At 41.5% G+C, this 18,382-nt stretch overlaps 1 protein-coding gene across 4 annotated transcripts in view; it reads right to left on the bottom strand.

Annotated features, from left to right (window-relative positions):
• The window catches only part of KIAA1549 (KIAA1549 ortholog), a 74,539-nt gene extending 59,656 nt beyond the window's left edge, over positions 1-14,883 (bottom strand). For all 4 annotated transcript variants that reach the window (XR_002435400.1, XM_021387872.1, XM_021387882.1 and 1 more), the window contains exons 1-5: positions 12,190-14,883; positions 10,666-10,754; positions 4,767-4,944; positions 3,006-3,136; positions 884-1,067 (exon numbers count right to left, since the gene is read on the bottom strand). Coding sequence is in view for 3 of the 4 variants with exons in the window: in XM_021387872.1 (XP_021243547.1) it covers positions 884-1,067; positions 3,006-3,136; positions 4,767-4,944; positions 10,666-10,754; positions 12,190-14,797 (3,190 nt within the window). In the remaining variant the exon portion in view is untranslated. The remainder of the gene's footprint in view (positions 1-883; positions 1,068-3,005; positions 3,137-4,766; positions 4,945-10,665; positions 10,755-12,189) is intronic.

The raw sequence follows: 18,382 nt of genomic DNA, 5'->3' as shown, positions 1-18,382 counted from the left end.
GCAGATGGATCAAAATCTGAAAAAAACTAAAACAAAAAGATTGAAAAAATGAATACTACTTCTAGTCACTGGGAAATTATCTCATGTAATCACTGCATATAGATTTAAAGGTGCTGCAGAACATAACTTCATTTGGTGACTTTCATTCTCTTTATTGTATCTTCACTGACATACTACTGTACAGTTGCATAATGAACAGCACCTACCATTAGGACTGATTTTCCACCAGATATTTGACTGTATAGAGAGAATCACTGCGTCAGGTGCTGTAAGACTATACAGCCCATAAAAAGTAGCTTGGATGACTAAAAATCTGCTTCGGAAAGCACAGTGAGAAAGGAGAAACCAGGAATTAATGGACTGGATTAACATCAACAGGTGCCACCAGGAAAGGCAGTACTGTTCTCTCATGATCTTACTTATGTTCATGAGTCACTGCTGTCAAGAACAATCCATTAGTGTACAGGATTATTGTTTAAATCAGAAACTCGGCTTATCTATACGACTGAGGTCACCTGTAAAATATAACCAAACATAAGATGTCAAGAGGGAATGTCAAGGAAACTCTGCTATGCTAGCAGTTCCCATTAATCTAAGTTTGGGATGACCATGGACTGGAAAAAATAGTGACTTAGAATACAAGTAGTACACAGGAAGCGAGAGACAGTTAAAAGGTAATACCTTTAAGACAACAGACAGAGGAAAGGATGATGACAAGAGCAACAAGTTGCTATGACACAGATGCACACCATGAGAGCAGAGAAGCACAGATTTGCTTGACAGAATTTATGGTACAAGTCAGTTACTTAAAGTTATTTTTAAATTGTAGAGAGGGAAAAATATTTTAAAAAAGTATTTTGCAGCCTTGGCCACAAGTACTCACGTTCAGCAATTTGCTGCACAGGAAAACCCAGATAGAAGCTGAATTCCACAATGGACAAGTTTCTTAATTGTTCACTGACTTCGGATCCATTTAGAAAACCATATCTATCTCGGATGGCAAAAATGATGCTCACAGGGCCCTGACGAAACGCAGCCCCAGGCCTACTCAGAGTTATATTCAGTATCTGAAAAGACAAGATTGGAATAGTGTCAGCAAAATCAAATCACTGGCATTTCTATCCTTCACTCGATAGATTTTTTTTTCCTAATATGAGGGGGAGTATTTTACATCAAAGCAGATGGAAAATGCTAGATGAATATCAAAGTGCATGGAACAGACAGGAAGACAACATGACAGAGGCACATCATGAAAAAAGATGATCTCTTGGTCAAAGCCTACTGCACTATGCATACCCAGACCCTTACACAGTCAGAAATTTCATTTTGCCACCTATACATGGAGCAACCATGTCTATATAGACAAGCCTATTCCAAAGAGTAAAAAACCAGTTAAAAAGAAAATTCACTAAGTTGACAGTCCAAGAAACTGTCTTCATTCTATCCAGTTATATTGCTTCCCTCAGTTGGACGGTTCTGACTATACCGCTATGCACTTGATCTGTGTGTACTATATAGTATTTTATGTGCTATAAAGCTTATGTAATATCTTCTGCTATGACTTTATGATACCACAGATATGCATTTATGGTGCTCATCACATACCACAATATTATTTATTTATTTGTTTTTATTTATTTTGGGACTAGAGCAAAGCTAGAATAAATTTAAGAAATCAGAGGGAAGAGGGATTTGATCTCTTAAGTTGAATTATTGACTTTCCAGGAGGTTTTAAGCTCTGTCATGTGATTCAGTACCCAGTGCATACTCAATACATTTCACACGTGAAGTTCCAGTAGTAGCTGCCATACACGACATACACCACTAAAAGTACACCTACAACTCAGAAGAAACTAGGATGTTTGCTCCCATAATGATACTATGTATATGATTTCTATATTTCCTAATAGGATCTCCTGAGTGGCAATGACACCTGAAAATTGTCTTCTAACAAAAACCATAATGACCGCGCTCAATGCTCTAATAACAAAAAACAATGAGAATGAGGTTTGATAAGGGTTAGGGCAGACTTCTGTGACAGGCTTATGCGAACAGCATATAAGCCTGTTTATCACAGAATGGCTTAGGTTGGAGGAGACCTTAAAGACCATCTAGTTCCAAATCATCTCTGTGGGCAGGGCTGCCACCCACCAGTTCAGGCTGCCCAGGGCCCCATCCAACCTGGTCTTGAGTGCCTCCAGGGATGGGGCACCCACAGCTTCTCTGGGCAGCCTATGCCAGAGCCTCACTGCCCTCTGAGTAAAGAATTTCTTCCTAACATCTAACTTAAATCTTCACTCTTTTAATTTAAACCCTTGTTCTATCACTATTAGACCATATAAAAAGTTGGTCCATCTCCTGCTTATAAGCTCCCCTCAAGCACTGGAAGGTCGCAATGAAGTCTCCTTGGAGCCTCCTCTTCTCTAAGCTGAACAAGCCTAACTCCCTCAACCTTTCCTCTTAGTAGAGGTGTTCCAGCCCTCTGAGCATCCTCGTGGCCCTCCTCTGGATCTACTCCAACAGCTCAAAATCCTTCTTGTGCTGGGGGATCCAGGTCTGCATGCAGCACTCCTACTGGGGCCTCACAAGGGCAAAGCAGAGGGGGATACTCCCTCCCTTTCCTTGCTGCCACCCCTCCGCTGATGCAGCCCAGGATGCAGCAGGCCTTCTGAACTACAAGAGCACACTGCCGGCTCATGCCCAGCTTTTCATCTATCAGGACCCCTAAGCCCTTTTCTGCAGGCTATTTATATTTCCGTTATTTTCATTAATGCTTCTTGATATATCATCTACTTGGATCATCCTTTCAAGAAGTTTGAAACCAGAGTGATATGTGGTGCCAAATTATTTTGCAGAGAGAAGTTCTGTCTTTCTGATGAAGCCACACAGTTCTACATGATCTAGATAGGAAAGGGTAGCCTGTGGACATCTGCTGGCTGAGTTAAACAGGACAACCAAAGGAGAAGTGAAAAAGGGACAGATACAAAACACACTTATATTTTTACCTGCACAGTGAAGTTGTAGAACTCCTGGTGTTGTTTGCTCACCTCCATGAATGCCATTGTCAGCCCCTTCTCAATGCGCTGACTGAAGTTGCAGAACCCAATATCCATGTTTCGAGGCACAAACTGAAGCACTGAAGGTAAAGAGTACACATTATTTCTACAGACAAGTACTTCCATGAGAGTGAACAAAATGAGCAAGAGAATCCTCACTCCATACAACTATCATTTTTTTCACGGTATTCAGGACATCTCCATGAAAACCTGAATAAAAATACACTAGAAATACATTTTGTGCAGGTGCAGGAAATTTTCAGCTCATAAATATCTGTTACAGCAGCAATTAGATTACCCAAAGATACTGCTGACAAAATATCCACTGTTTAATCTTGTATACTGACAGACCTTTGCTACATACAAAGTGGCTAATTTCACAAGACTTGAGTGCTGAATCAGCCATACCGAAATCCTTAGTACTCAACAGTTCAATTAAAATCTTAAGGAAAATAACAATAAATTTGTTTTTAGACTGAAATCTAATAGTTAGCTTGTCTAAATCACACTGGATCCATTAATATATGTTAGAAACAGTCTGTCAAAATACCTAACTAGCAGCCATTCTTATTATATCGAGATAGATATACCTTAACATCTTTGACAGAAGAGAAAGAATGAGAACAGGAGAGAAAGAGAAATATGAGCAGGCACACAGACCTCTGTCTATCTGTGCATCTATCTGCACACTTCCTGATGTTTTCTTACCCCCCAAAATGCTATCATCAGGTTACAGACAGTAATAGCATTGTTACACAAAGGTCACAAAGAGGAAATGTGGCTATCATGCATCTGTTTAACCACGCTAAGCAGTGGAGAAAGAAGTCGCATTCACACAAAGAATTTATGTGTTAAGTTACAGATACTAACAGAGCAGAAACAGTACACGGAACACACCTGAATAAAAGCACCTGTTTCATATTCCTGTACTCTCTGCCCATATTCTCAATCCCCGTCACTTCCTCATTACTCAGTCAACGAATCAGGCTACTGTTTTTATTATGCAAACACTGCCTGAAGAAGATTTTAAATGACACCACTGACTCTCAAAACCCATTACATGGTTAATATGTTACTTTAGATCATTAGCAGTCATAGACTTGACATAAACTGCTGCCATACAACATCCATGTAAGTCTGAATACTACACGAGCCATCCTCTTGCTCACCAGTTCTCATAATGAGAATTCTACAAAGTATAATTTAAGGTAAAAATACTTCCAAACATGAGTCAAGCATTACAAAGTAGCTGTACTGTGATCTTATGAGCAAATTGAAACATTTTTCTCCTCTCATCTTTGCAAAATGCTGTGCAGATCAGGCTATTGACAGGAAAGGGGGCACTTAAAACAGTCTCACTTTTCGACACGAGAATACTGCTAATGCTTAAAGCAACACAAAGAATGCAAAGGTCTTTCACTCGCTTCAGTAGTGAACTATCAACTGAAATATGAAGCGAGGTAAAGAGAATACGTACTTTGCAATGTGCCAAGACAACTTTCCTGAAAAAATCATGAAATGACGGGCTTAATTGTTAATCAGAATTTACCACAGATGCTACAACTGTTTTAATAACAAATGAACACTCGCAGCAGTGGATCACAATTTTCACTTGAGCTCACTTACTTAATCATGATACTCTCCACAAGTGAAGAGGTGTGAATCAATATGAAGCTACATCTTCTCCTCTTTGTGTCAGGAAGAACTCACCTGTCTGAACCTGGAATCTGTTATCCGGCACAGTGAAAGAAGGATGCAGGGAGAGGATCAGCGGGGCCTCACCACGGAGGAGACTGCTGTTCACAAGCACGTTTATGACAGCTATTGCCGTGTAAACAAAAGGACCTGATGTCACCAAGAATGCAAACTTCGGGGAAATTTTATAAACCTACCGAAAGAAAAAGAAATTAAAGAAAAAAACTTCAACAAGAAACTTGGCAGCAACATTTTAGACATACGTAGCCCCACGCATTTCTAAGCTTAAATCTCCACAGGTAGGAAAATGCAATCTTTATTTTACAAAGAGCAGGAGCACATAGACTCTGATAGGGCTCGCAGCCTCTCATCTTGTTATCAGCAAGGCACGCACCCTGCACCAGGCTCATCAACTGCAACCTCTTCAGCACAGCACATCTACCTCAGCTCTTCTCCATTTATCATAGCACAGCAGCACTGCACCTCGTTTGCATTCCCCAGGGGTGTATGAGAGTTCCTGTACAAATTGCTGTCTACTTACTGAACCATTTGCACAGCTTCCACATTTCAGACCCACGTCGCATAGCAAATGCATTCTACAATATTCACATGTGATGTGTGAGAAGCAAAATACACATAACCTGTGTTTTATGGATATATTTCCCCCACACAAGTATTCTGGAGAATATCTCTCAGCACAGCTACAATTACAATTTTCCTCTTCCATTTCATTGCATGACTTTGAGACTTCTCAAAAACCCTGAGGAGCATTAGACATCATGTAAAAGAAATGAAATTGAAAGTTAAATATGAGCTTAGGCAAATGTTTCCATGCAGATGCTTTTATTACGTTATTATTCTGTCACCTAAGTGAAAACAAACTGAAGGCTTTTGTTTATTCAAACAAATTACAATGCCTTCTCTCCCTATGGAAATCTCTCTCAGTATCAAGGACACCTATTTTCCCATTTCCCAGCATTATTTTTTTCCTATTTCTTTTATTTTGTCCCTCTCCCCTCCAAGCCCTTGGGTTTATTTGCTCAAGGCAGTCACACAGAAGTATTCTGGGATATCCAGCATGATGGTCTCACAAATAATCTAAACAGGAGACATAAAGGTTGTGATAAACGTGCACTTCTAAGATGAAGAGATGCTGACACCTGGGAGGCCTTGCGCTGGTGAAGGCATTTTTCAGATAGTCCAACTTCAAGACGTGCCTTATGAAAAAGCATGCTGCTACTTAAATTGTAACCCACAGCTCTTTAATGGGATTTCTGCAACAGTGTAACACAATGGTAATTGCAGGCCTTTCTTGCCCTCTGGAAACGTGATGCATTTCAAGGGGCTAACGCTCACCAACAGAAGCTACTTAAGTAGCAGAATAAAAACCTGTGCCTTGCTCATTATTATTTCCTTCTTCTTAGTCCACAAATATACGCGGCATCCTGCTTTTATAAACGGATTTAGGCCCACAGAACACAAATTTATTTGATATGAATAATATCCATAGCTCTTCTCACTTTCTCTTATATGACATTTTATCCTTTTATCTCAGGATGAAATGACCTCCACAGCTTCAGTTTGTCAAAGAGAAAACAGCAGTTACAACGGGTGAGACATACAAAGAGAAAGTTGTCCATTACTTGCAAAAGAGATTGCTTAAAAGGCAAAAAAAAAAAAAGTTAGAATTACAAATCTTACTAACAATTTGCTGGTGATTTTCTAAAGCCATATATGCTGAAGAAGAGCAGCCTAGCAGAGCCAGCATATTGTAATGGGCTATTGTTAGGTATTTAAGACAGGAAAGCAAGCTTCTGATAACCAGCTCAGCTGCCTGCACCTCTGACCTGTTCCAGTGTGTGCCACAGATGCAATGAAAGCAGTCTACCCTAGGAACTCCCCTGAAATTTTTCAATGACATTTTCACCTGAACAGCTAATACTCATACATCTCTTCTGCACTTCACTGCAGCAAAAGAGCAAAAGCAATGTCACAATAATGGAAATTTAAAAGGACTTTTTAAACTCTAATTTTCAGGTAGGTGGATCAGAACCAGTGTAGGTCAAAACAATACCTATTTCTGCTAGAGATATTTCAGGGTTGTCTCAAGTTCAGTCTCAACAAGTTAACTCAGATGCCAGAAGTAATACAGCCACGTTAGCATGATTCTATCTACAGGGTAATTCACAGAGAAGTTTGGAAAGTTATGCAGGGTAGATGAGCACAACTTAGGACTCTTCATTCATGAATGAGAACAGTTCCTTCTGGCACAGCTCTAATGGTTCACAAACTCATCCATCCATCCATCTATCCATCCAGCCCTCTCTTGGAGGCTTCACCTCTGCTGCCAAGACAGTTAGATGCTACCAAACAAACTAACTGAACTACAGTTTTAGAGTGCTACCTATTAAAGCGAGCAAGCACAAATTCTAACATTAAATAACCACAAAATTTCTTCTCACCTTAACACCTCAGAACTCAACATGCACTCCTGAGCCATTCCCATAGCAAAAGCAGAAACCTTCAGTATGAGAGACTGCACCATGTCAAGCTGAGCCACCTCTTCTCCAAAGCCAGACAGCTAACCCAACCCTGCTGTTTCCAGGACACAATCTTACTCAAAGCTACCCTGACAAGAGAGAATGCTTCTAACAGGGCAAGTTTTTAGGTCCCAACTTACCACAGTATTTGGGGAAAACATAATTGCATGCTTAACTCTGCCCCTTACGATTTTCCATAAGCATTTGCTATAGATTATTGTCAGCTGAACTGTTTGATTGGACGCACCTTTGGTACAACCCAAACCATGCCTACACACCACAGTATTATGCTGCGTAAACATCTGGTAGAAGGCATAAAAAAACCATTTCCTCACCACTACCTTATTAAGCATTCTGTAACCAGTCTGCAGGGAGCGTTTAACTTCCTAAAGATGAGCTACAAAGGCTCACAGGTCTTAAAAATGAAACAGAGATTCTGCTCCTGTACACATTAGAATCCTGAGGCAACAGTTCTCCCACTATTTTCACACACCTAAATGATAACAGCCAATGGTTTCAGCAGCACTGAATGTGACAGAAACCAGTGCAAGCCCACAAGGTGGCACCTTTGAAGAAAGTACTCCACTGCCAGACAATGAACTCATTTCCTTACTTTTAAAGCAGAGGTTTTCAAATTTTGGATTACAGAAACCTGGCCCGAAACCCCAGATAAACGTAGCAACAAAGTCACTGAGGTATACATTACACTGCATGATAAAATTTCCTAGCACAAATGAGGCTGGCAAAAAGCTTTTTTCTGTCTGTGTGAACTTAATGGTACCTGGGGTCTTTCCAGCAAGTCTCTGCCAACAGTTTTTTTTCTCATGTCCCCGTGCAACAAAGCTACGTTGACTGAATGCTGCATCTTACTCAAGTGCCATAAAGCTTACATTAGAGAAAGCTGAAAAAAATTGCTCTTGTTCAAACAACAGGGTCTTGTCCTTCTGCAGATGTGATACATTGAAATCAACTGGAAGGAAAGAACTTTAAAATTTTAGGTTACTCTCATGTGCCTGTGAGGAATTTTGGTAGGAAAAAAAAACGAAGATTTTTCATGAGACACGATTTAAACCTGCCTCTCTTTTTTTCCCCATCCTTCAAATTTAGCAGCTCAGAGAGTTTGAAACAATAATGAGAGGCCAAAGTTTCAACTGAGAAAGCTGGAAAAAAAAAGATTTTCCTTTCAGTGCTAAACTTGGATTACATTTAAAGTGAGTAGCAGTTATAACCAATGTTGCCATGGATTTTATTTTTAAAGCACATATTACTACCAAGTTAAATTTAACAAGACTGTCTCCCAGTTTACTGGGCATTACATCACAGCAAGGGAACAACATCTGTGAGCTGTAATAGGAGACACAATTAAAAAGCAGCTTAAAGAAGCACGCTGCTTTACCATGACTTGCAAATGTACACTCGCTTCCTGGGTACTTTTGACTAACGAAAATCAAGGTCTGCTTTATTAAATAAGTTTAGCAATATGGGAGATTTTTGTCTAAAATTCTGCATTAAATCACCATAAAACATGCTAATATTATAGACAGCTCTTTATTTAAAATAGCAGTTTTGTTAGTATTCCACTGCTGGAGGTGAAGCCATTTGCTGGTGATTACATTTAGTGCAAAAACACTTATACCCAAGGCATCACTAAAAGAACACATAGCAGCATTCGAGCATAAAATCAGCGTAAGTGATTCCACAGAGACGATTTCTCCTTTCGATAAAAAAAAGAATCTGCCAAGAATGAAGCCGGACTAACTGCATTACTTATGAAAGCAGTTGCCAGTAAGCAGCCTTAGAGCCAAAATGACCTATTGAGAGCTCTGCAAGACAATAGCAGGCATGAAATGAAACGATGTAAAGTGGAAAAACATACAGAAGTAAAGTTATCTAATGTTTGCTCCGCTCAACTTTCAGATATTTAGCATCACATTTTGTCTGATTCACACTATTATCGAGACAATTCCGTACTGTTGAGGCATACAAGGCCACTGAACATCAGTGCAGTTGGTCAACTTGAACTTCTGAGTTCTACTTCACTATGCTAGTTTTCAAAATTTAAAGGTGCATTTCATAATGTAGAAGAAAAATATTTTATTTACAAAAATAAAACAAAACAGAACACCTAAAAAGCTTACGGGCAGGTATTGCTAAAAGGATCCAAACTAAACATAAATCTACAGTGGCAGCTCACTGTGGCTGAAGTTTGGCAGAAACTTGCAACACACTTATCCTGACTGAGGCATGTTCACAAACAACACATAGGAGCTGTTTAGTTACTGAGTGCCATGGTTGTGGCAGGAGCTGTCAAAAACCCACTTTCCCACACAGACCAGCAAGCAGGGGTTAAAGGCACCACCACTGCAGCCATCTGAGCACAGAGATCGATGTTCAAACTGCTTCTTGAGGGAACCACACCAAGAACCAGGTACTGCGCTACCACAGCCAGGCGAACACAGAAATGACATGCTGCAATTGTAGCTGAACATGCATCTCAACCTGTAATTTCATTAAAACATTCAGTTTGATCCAATGTACTGAAGCATGTGACTACGTGACAGAGGTACCCCTAAACCACCTCTGTGATTGTTTTTCACTCAGGCAGAGGGGGCTTGAGGAAAAGAGGGGTGAAGAGTCCAAAATCTCACCTCAGCGGACACTCACTTCAAGGTTAGGGAACAACACTGAAATATTGCCCAAAGGCAATTCCTTGAACATCAGTGGAGAGGAAGAATTCAAAACAAAAATGAGAGAGCAGAAATTCCTTACTCTGTGAGTAGGGGGAGGAGAGGAGTGGGGAAATTCCAATCGCACCTACTTGAAGGCTTAAAAATAATATCCTACCATTGCACATCTGATTCTTCCCCTGCCTTTCTCATCTGCCAAGTCCTGTGTATGAGGTTCCACCACTTTCTCTGTAAGTGCTGATGACCTCAGTTACAAGATGAAATAGCACGAGACAGTGGAGAAGGGCTTGCTTTGCTTAAGGCACTAAGCATATAATCAGCTAGCAGGAGAAGCAAAACTCTGTAACATACTTTAGAACAGTAAAAGCTTTTCAGCTCAGTTTCACCTCACCAGTCAGAGCAGGTGAGGAGTGGAGGCAAGATACTGTTTGCTCAGCTATGGCAAAAAGACAAAAGGTCTGCCCTAGAAAATAAATTACATTCTAAAAGCAGAAAAAAAAAGGTTGGATGTCATACTCACATTAAAACAAAAGGTTAACATTTAAGTTGGAATAGAAGTTGGAATAAACCTCTCTGTGGTTTAGCATCATAGGCATTATTTTTAAATCAGTAGTTTAGCCTGTGAACTAAAACCACTATCGTATTACATTAATCAAAGAGTGCTTGTACACACTTCACGCCACTTACCTCTAGCTCTACGGATCGCCTGAACTGAGCTCTGAGCACTTCTCTGATGGATTCAGTGACGTTTTGTAGAACAGCTCTTCGGGCTAGCACTGGAAATTAATGTCAGTCAGTAAATATACTTTAGCTTCATCTCTTGGGCTTCATCTCAAAGCTGCATTTTCAATTGCGTAATGCATGAAAAAGTAGACAATGAGATCATCTGTGTCAGACAAATAAGACAATACACAAGGAAACAGGCAAAGGTGTGACCGTATCCTAAAAAGCAACTGCATACAGTTTCAGGAACTACAGGTTCATTTCTTCTCGTTTTCACCAATATCTAATTAAGTTTTTAGTATTCTAGTCAAGGAACCTTCTTAAGAGTCACTCAAGCATTCAAATAGGGTCTGAAACTTGCAGCAAATCAGTCTGGTCTGCACACCACAATGAGACTGCTGTCATAACACAGTTAAAGTTTTGTAGGCGATGCATGGAATGCAGATGAGGTCTGAAAAAAGCCACAGCAAATATGCATCTACTTTTCTCTTAAATAAATATAAACAAACGTGTCTTTGGTTACTGAAAGGGATATCCACTGACTAAGAAACTGCTCCAAAACCCCCACATCTCTATAGATGCTACGTCTGTTTCAGACTGTAACTGTGGACGAGGAAACAACTGAGAAGCGTGACTGTCATTCTGCATCTATTTTCCATCAGTAACTTGCCCACAAAACTACTCAAATTACAGGTTAAAATAAATCTGCCTCCTCACCAGCAGTCAGCTCACCTTCATATCTGGAGAACAAGATAATTATCATTCTGCTTTCCATATTACAGCAAAACTTAAGAGCAAAATGTGTCAATTACCACAGAGTATGCAGCATTTCTACAGCTGCTCAGGGTTAGTTCTCCGGTGCATGCCAGGAGGAGGTAGAAAAACACTAAAAAAGCAAAAACGCATGCTGAGACAATTGGTTCTGAAATACACTAACATATTTTTTTTCTGGTGAAAACCATGCCAAATCCAACTGAAGTAAGCAGGAGAGGAGGGAAAATATAAACATAAGCTAGTAGAGTAAAATGATAAAAATAGTAACAAAATCCAAAAATTTTTTTAAGCCAAATATTCTCTTTCATATTAAAGAATTATCTCACACCTGGGCTTTTTGCAACAGCATCAACATTAAGGAGAAATTCAGAACAATCATTTGCAGAACGTTACTATGAGAATTGTTAGTTTTCAAGTAATCGAACGAAAAAGTAGCATCAAATAGATGTTCTTATATATACACATCAGCAATGTTAAAACATGGCTTCATTCACTGTGCAAGGTACATGTAATTCATTGGCCTAGTGAATTCCCTTCAAGCAAATCCTACTATTCTGAAGAGTAAATGATCCATGGATTTAGAGCTATCTGACTACATTTTTTACTGTATTTCTCTGATATACTCAAGTAGCCAACTCAAAACCTGCAGTGTAACTGAGGACTCACATCACAATGGTTACTGAAAATGAAACAAAGAAGTTGGCGGCCTCTCACCAGCAGTGACAAGGTACGCGTCAGGGACCGTGATGTCGCAGACGTAGGGCTGCCTGGTGGTGCTGGTGGCAGAGGTGAGGACAGTGGCTCCAGGGCGAGCGGAGGTCACCAGAGGAGGGGAGGAGGACACACTGGACCTGCTCGTGGTGCTGGTGGCAGCAGTGGTGGGGACGGTGCTGGCAGCAACTGATGTGTCAGCATCACTGGCTCCCGCTGGAATGTCGTACCCTGTGGGAGGGAGGGAAGTCAAGGGAAATTGTGCGGGAACAAACAATGTGGACACAGTCAGAGATTCTGTAAGAGATGGGAGAACGCTGCTGGCATCAGCATGCTGCGTTGGGCCATCAGGGTCTGCAGTCAGAAGGGTCATCGTGTGAGCACTGCTCTCGCTGAGGGACGTTGAAAGCAGTGTGGCCTTAACTGTAGCACCAATAACCTCATCTGAAGACGGACCAGTTGAGAGCAGAGATGAAGATACATTTAAGACTGGAGTTGTTGAGAAGGTAGTAAACACGGAGATCAGATTTGTCTCATCGAGCAGGATGCTGCTGCTAGCAGGCCCGGTGTCGGAAACGGGCAGCACCAGGGTGGGAGCCACGGACTGCAAAGAGGAGTGGGAAGGCTCTAACTGAGAGGTAGCTCCTGGTACAGCTGAGGTAAACACGGCTTCAGATCCCGCCGGCAATACTGATGGTGCTTCCAGAAACACAGACGAGTCGGAAGGAAAACTAGATGATGGCATTATTTCAGGTACACGCAAACCTGGAACAGAGGATGCATTTGAATAAAAGTATGAGGTTTGCCCAAGAGAGAACAGAGACACCTCGGAGTCAGTAGTAGAGCTGACAGCAGTAGATAAGTCCCAGCTGGAAACATCCTCAGAAAGTACTGATGTCCCAGTCAACAAGGTCTGAGGTAACAGTGTTGAGAAATCACTCTGCATGACAGAGTGAGAAGTTAGCACAGTTGATGACAAAAGCAAGTAGCTAGGTTCAATCAGAAAAGGTGTTGATAAAAGATTGGATGAAAAATCTGAAATATTTAAAGACAGCTCTTCCCTCGTAGATGTCTTGTCATATAAAAATACGGATTCTGATGGCTTAAGTTCTGGCGACTCCAGCCAAGTTGTGGGACTGACTGCAACTGATGCAACCAGGTGGCTTGGGTTGTCCGCAGACTCCAACAGAACAGTGCTGGTAGCGGGATGGTCTACACGAGTGTTTGGTGCCAGGGACACGGTTTCAGTGACAGGCAGGGAAAACTGGACAGCAGAGATGTCCAGTGAGGTCTCTCCAGGCAGCTGATGGTAAGGAGAGCTAGTAGGTTTTCTGTCATCAAAAGCAGTGTCCACAGTGCTCAATAAAAACAAACTCGAATCTGGGATTTCTGCAAATCTTGAAGAAAATGAAACAACTGGTCTTGATGGAAAAGAAGTATCAAATATCTCAGGTGTAGGCTCTTCTAACTCATATTTGTCAGTAATTACAGTTGTAAATGGAGTTACACCTTGTACTTCAGAGGCTGTGAATGACAGAGTTTCGACATAATCACCTGAGCCCACATCGTGTTCTGGGGAAAATCCTGCTTCTGGCAGAAGAGAAACGGAGTCACAATATAAGCACGAACTGTACGATCTCGTGGAAGGCACTGGGCTTATGAGCTCACTATCAAGCTCAGATTGACTTGGTATTTCTGAATCAGCAGGCAAATTTGGTGCTGTACTGGAGAATTTCTGTGTAAACAAGCCGGCATTGAGAACCATATCAGAGTCAGTGGACATGGCAGCTGAGTGACCCAGGAAAGTTGCAAATGGAAGACTGATGGAAAACAAAGCAGACTCAGCACTGGCTGCTGCAGCAACTGTGGCCCAGGGAATACTTGGAGCGGGGTCGGTCCTTACATCAACAGCTTCTGTTGCCCCACTACTCATATTGGTGTAAATGTCACCACTTTGTGCTGTAACACCTGCTGCAGCATGGCTACTTTCACCCAGCAGCTTGAGGTGGACAGGTGACCCCTCTGAAGTGGCCACAGAAGGCAGAGATGTTGCACTTCTGTTTATGTTTTCCCACATTGCATCCACCTCCTCGGAAGGAATGCGAGTGAAATAAATACCAGTATCTGGTGGGTGCAATGGCAAGTGTCTGCTTGCAGTCAGTATTCCACTGTCTGGTACAAAAGGCTCCAACACCGTGAGAGCGGTACTGCGATCAAGGACAGCACTCAGTGGAGTCTTTTGCTGTGCTGTTCTCAAGATGTCGTATGGCGAAGAAAAGACAGATAATGAAGGTGTTAGTAACGGAGTTTCTAATGTTTCTCTTGGTGGCTCTACCGTATTAACTGAGTGATGATCTGTAAAAATTGCAGAAGACTTCAGTGGAGGAGTCCACTGTGCCTTTGGAAATGGGCTAATAAATTTGTCGTCACTTAAGAATGCCTCATTGCTTGTTACGGAGAAATCGACCAACGGTGTACTTCTCCCTTCTGAAATTCTGACCGTTTCTTCTTGGTTAAATGAAGTCACATCAATAGGAGTGGTAACTGATGATAAAAGTGTTTGAAGAAAATTACTTTCTTGGGACTCCAAAGTACTTTTTGCTAAGGCCATTTGTGTTCTGCTGCCTGATATGCTTTGGTGCACCTTTGAGTCCACTAAGAAAAAAGAAAAATTTTGCTGCTCCAAGGATATCTCATCTACATAAAAAGAGAAAGAAAAACAAAAAAACAAATCAGATTAGCTTAAGCAGTAAGACTGGAAAGAGCAAATCTTCCACTATTCTATTCAGAATTCAAGGGTAGAGGCAAAACTGCTCAGTACTTGAAAAATCTCTGTAAGTCAGCACAAGTATTAAGTTCTTCTGTGAAACCCCATTCCCTTTAAATGAGTAGGATGACAGGAGCTCCTCTCACTTGTCTCTTGACAGCAGCACCCCAGCAAGCCCACAGAACAGAGAGCAGCTCCCTCTCAAAAAGCTATTGCACGTGCCAGTTAATGTGCCCCCAAAGTAAGCAATTAGAAAGAGTAACAAGGTGCAACACAGATAAAAATTGTGTAACTTCAGGGACTCGGTTTAGCTCTTCTGCTTTCTGCTAGCATCAATTAATTTCCTCCAGTTTCATTGTTTCTTATTATGAGGGTCACTAGCAGATCTGTTCTCTTTCAAGGACCAGCTCCTGCCAATATCAGAAATGAGCGACACTCACACTATTGACAAGAGATGAAGAGGGGTTCCCTTCACACGAGTCAGATGCCACGTGCAAGTGTTTGCTGAGATAAAACACGTCCAGTGGTTACGTTTACATTGCCTGCCATTCATCTCACTTTTGGCTTGTAAGCAATTGCGGCAAACTACTTCATTATGCAACAGCCATCTTCATTCACATCCTGCTGTAGGAGTTCTTTGTTTACAAAACTTTCACTGCTTCAGCTTGCAGGACTGAAGGAGTCATAGATGAGATCAAGCATGAATGAGGAAAAACTGTGATTTCAACAGACTTTTTAACAGGATTCTTGCAGAAATCATGTATCAATTGTGCAACTTGACTACAGTTTCCGCTCTCGCAAAAGTATTACTGGATTGCACAGAAGATGTGCATACAAACTTTCTCCAACCATGGATGCATTTTACAGAGAAAAGATTTATTACTGAGCACTTCTGTGAAATGTCTAGATGGGATTACTAGCCTTCAGAGCTGAATGTTCAAGGAAATCACAGAAAATTGCCCCCGGGCATTTTTTCTAGGGTCCACACAAAGGTTTCATTCTTAGTTTAGCTATCCCCCAGTCACCCTGTTTTCCTAGCATTACTGTTTTCATACTGGAGCCTAGTGACAGCATGCACTGAAAAGGCTGGTGGGGGGTAAGGGGTGGGAATCCCACCCAATTAAACCACCAGGGAACAGCTGAAAATAAAAGCAAGTGTACACAGTAGAAAGTGCCTGATGGTGATACAGTAGACCGCTCAAGTATAGCTACATTAGCAAGCTCTTAGAGCATGCCTTGAACTCGGTAGTCCACAGCAGATCATGCCTTGAACTCGGTAGTCCACAGCAGATCTTTGCAGGAGCAGTTCACTTATCTGTTACACCCTGTTGCTAATTCAACAGCACTTTCCAAAAGTGATAAACTGCTGTCATCACCCCCTCTGCCCCTGTCTGCTAAACTCCCTGACATGATTTCTCAAGTGCTGGTACACTGACTTGGTAAGTTCTGAACTTGCTGATCTGAGAAGCACAATTATAAGAATTAATGCACAAAGCTAATGCCACCATAACACTAACCACTGCTATTCAAACAGTAATGCTGTGATAACACAGTTATTTTACAGATTCCACGTGCAGTATTTTACAGCATAACAGTTACATTCTCTCAAGTAGTCCCAAACCATTTTTTCCGCCCGGAACACACTGCAAGCATTGCCAGCTACACGATGTTTCTGGTGTGATGATAAAATAAACTGCCTTACAATGCTCTCAAGCAAAACTAAATAGATAATTAGATAAAAAGTTAAAAAAAAAAGCAACACAGGACACTCTTGCAAAAGCTCTGCAAGACAAATACACAACTACATCCTTGCCTTCTTCCTCAGAGGTCTGCTGCTGGAACGCAACACAGCACAGTCACCCTGAATAATGGCTTTCAGAAGCAGCTACTGTGAGTAACAGCAAAAGCAGCCCCCAAGAGGCATGGGACCAAAGCGGAGACGCTGAGCAGGGGCTTGTGATGCCAGCCCCCCTTGCTGACAGAAAGGCGTTCTACATCTTCTCCTCGTTAAAGCTTTTCCTGACCTCACTCTTTCCCTTGACTTCAGTTTTTGCCTTTCTGACGTTTTGAGTAAGCAGGGAGTTAATTCTTTTCATTTATTACAAGACCATAAAACACGCACTGTCAAAATGAATCAATTCTCTCCCAGTATGCATGCAGTGCATAAAGGTACGCCATCAATCCTTTTAGGTAAAATACTGTAAGATACTGCCCATTTTTGTCAAGACTTTGGACACCTAGTGTTTCCTTAAAACGAATTCTAAATTACAGACAAATGCACTATTAAAGTGTTCCTTGTTCATCGTGGTTTCACTCTGTAATCTCCAGCATTAATAACCCAAGAGTTACGTCAGCTTGAAGACAGAAAGCACGGCACGCGTGACATTACTACACAAGATAATTAATATGACCGGCAAAGGTGTCCACGTTCTGATTAGTAAGTGCACTTCTGATCTGCAAAAAGCCACAGGTGATGATAGGAAAGCTGATTCTGCAGACAAAACAATTGCACTGCCTACCCATGCCCATGCTGTGCACTTTCATCTTTCTTCACCCTCAGAGAGTCCCCATTATCTCTGTTCCATTTGACAAGGCAAAATCCTGCTGGAAGTGACAGCAAGTCACAAAGATTTCTGTAAAGCTAGTTAGAATCACAGCATCATCAAGGTTGCAAAAGGCCACCAAGATCATCCAATGCAAACATCAACCCATAGCTGCACTGATAACAACAATTCAAGAGACATGCATAAGGCAAGGGCAATTCTGGCTTTAAATTCATTCTAACTTTACAACTAGACTTTTGTTGAGAATCCGTATTTTTTCTTTGAAAGACAAAATCATAGCTAGGAAGAAAAACAACTTCAGAACAAAATGTGGTGGGATTTTATTTGTTTTTAAGGAAAACAAAGGGAAAAACTGCTCCCAGTGCACACTAGGACGTAGAAAAGTTACAAGACAAGGTAAGAGCACTGATTACTTGAGATGAGCGGAGGGAAATATTCACTTGTGCATACAAGATTTTGAAACAAAAACTCCCTTGCAAGTTTGCAAGCCTGTGTTCGACATCAGTTGCTTCACCTGGCTTTTTAGAAGCAGGGAGTACTAATGACATGCCATTAGTAATACAAATTATTGTTTTCTGTCATCTTCAGCAGAACAGCACGCTACTTGACTACCGCTTGTCAGAGCTGAGCACCACTCATCGGGAGCAGATGGGACGTGCAGCAGATGTGCCAGGGAGCAGCCAGAGAGCGTACAAAGAGGAGCAGCACCTTCGTGCTCTGAAGGAGGCGAAGGCGCAACGCATGGCAATCACATCCTCATCGTTGCAAAGCAGCTGATCTGGCTACGCTGCGGGACAAAGGAGCTGACAGACTGCACATGTTCTGCTGTACTTTAATGCCGCGACAGCACAAAGCTATTGATTAA

Source organism: Numida meleagris, chromosome 1, assembly GCF_002078875.1.
Source record: "Numida meleagris isolate 19003 breed g44 Domestic line chromosome 1, NumMel1.0, whole genome shotgun sequence".
Classification (NCBI taxonomy): Eukaryota; Metazoa; Chordata; class Aves; order Galliformes; family Numididae; genus Numida; species Numida meleagris.
This window is presented reverse-complemented; position numbering and strand designations above follow the sequence as displayed.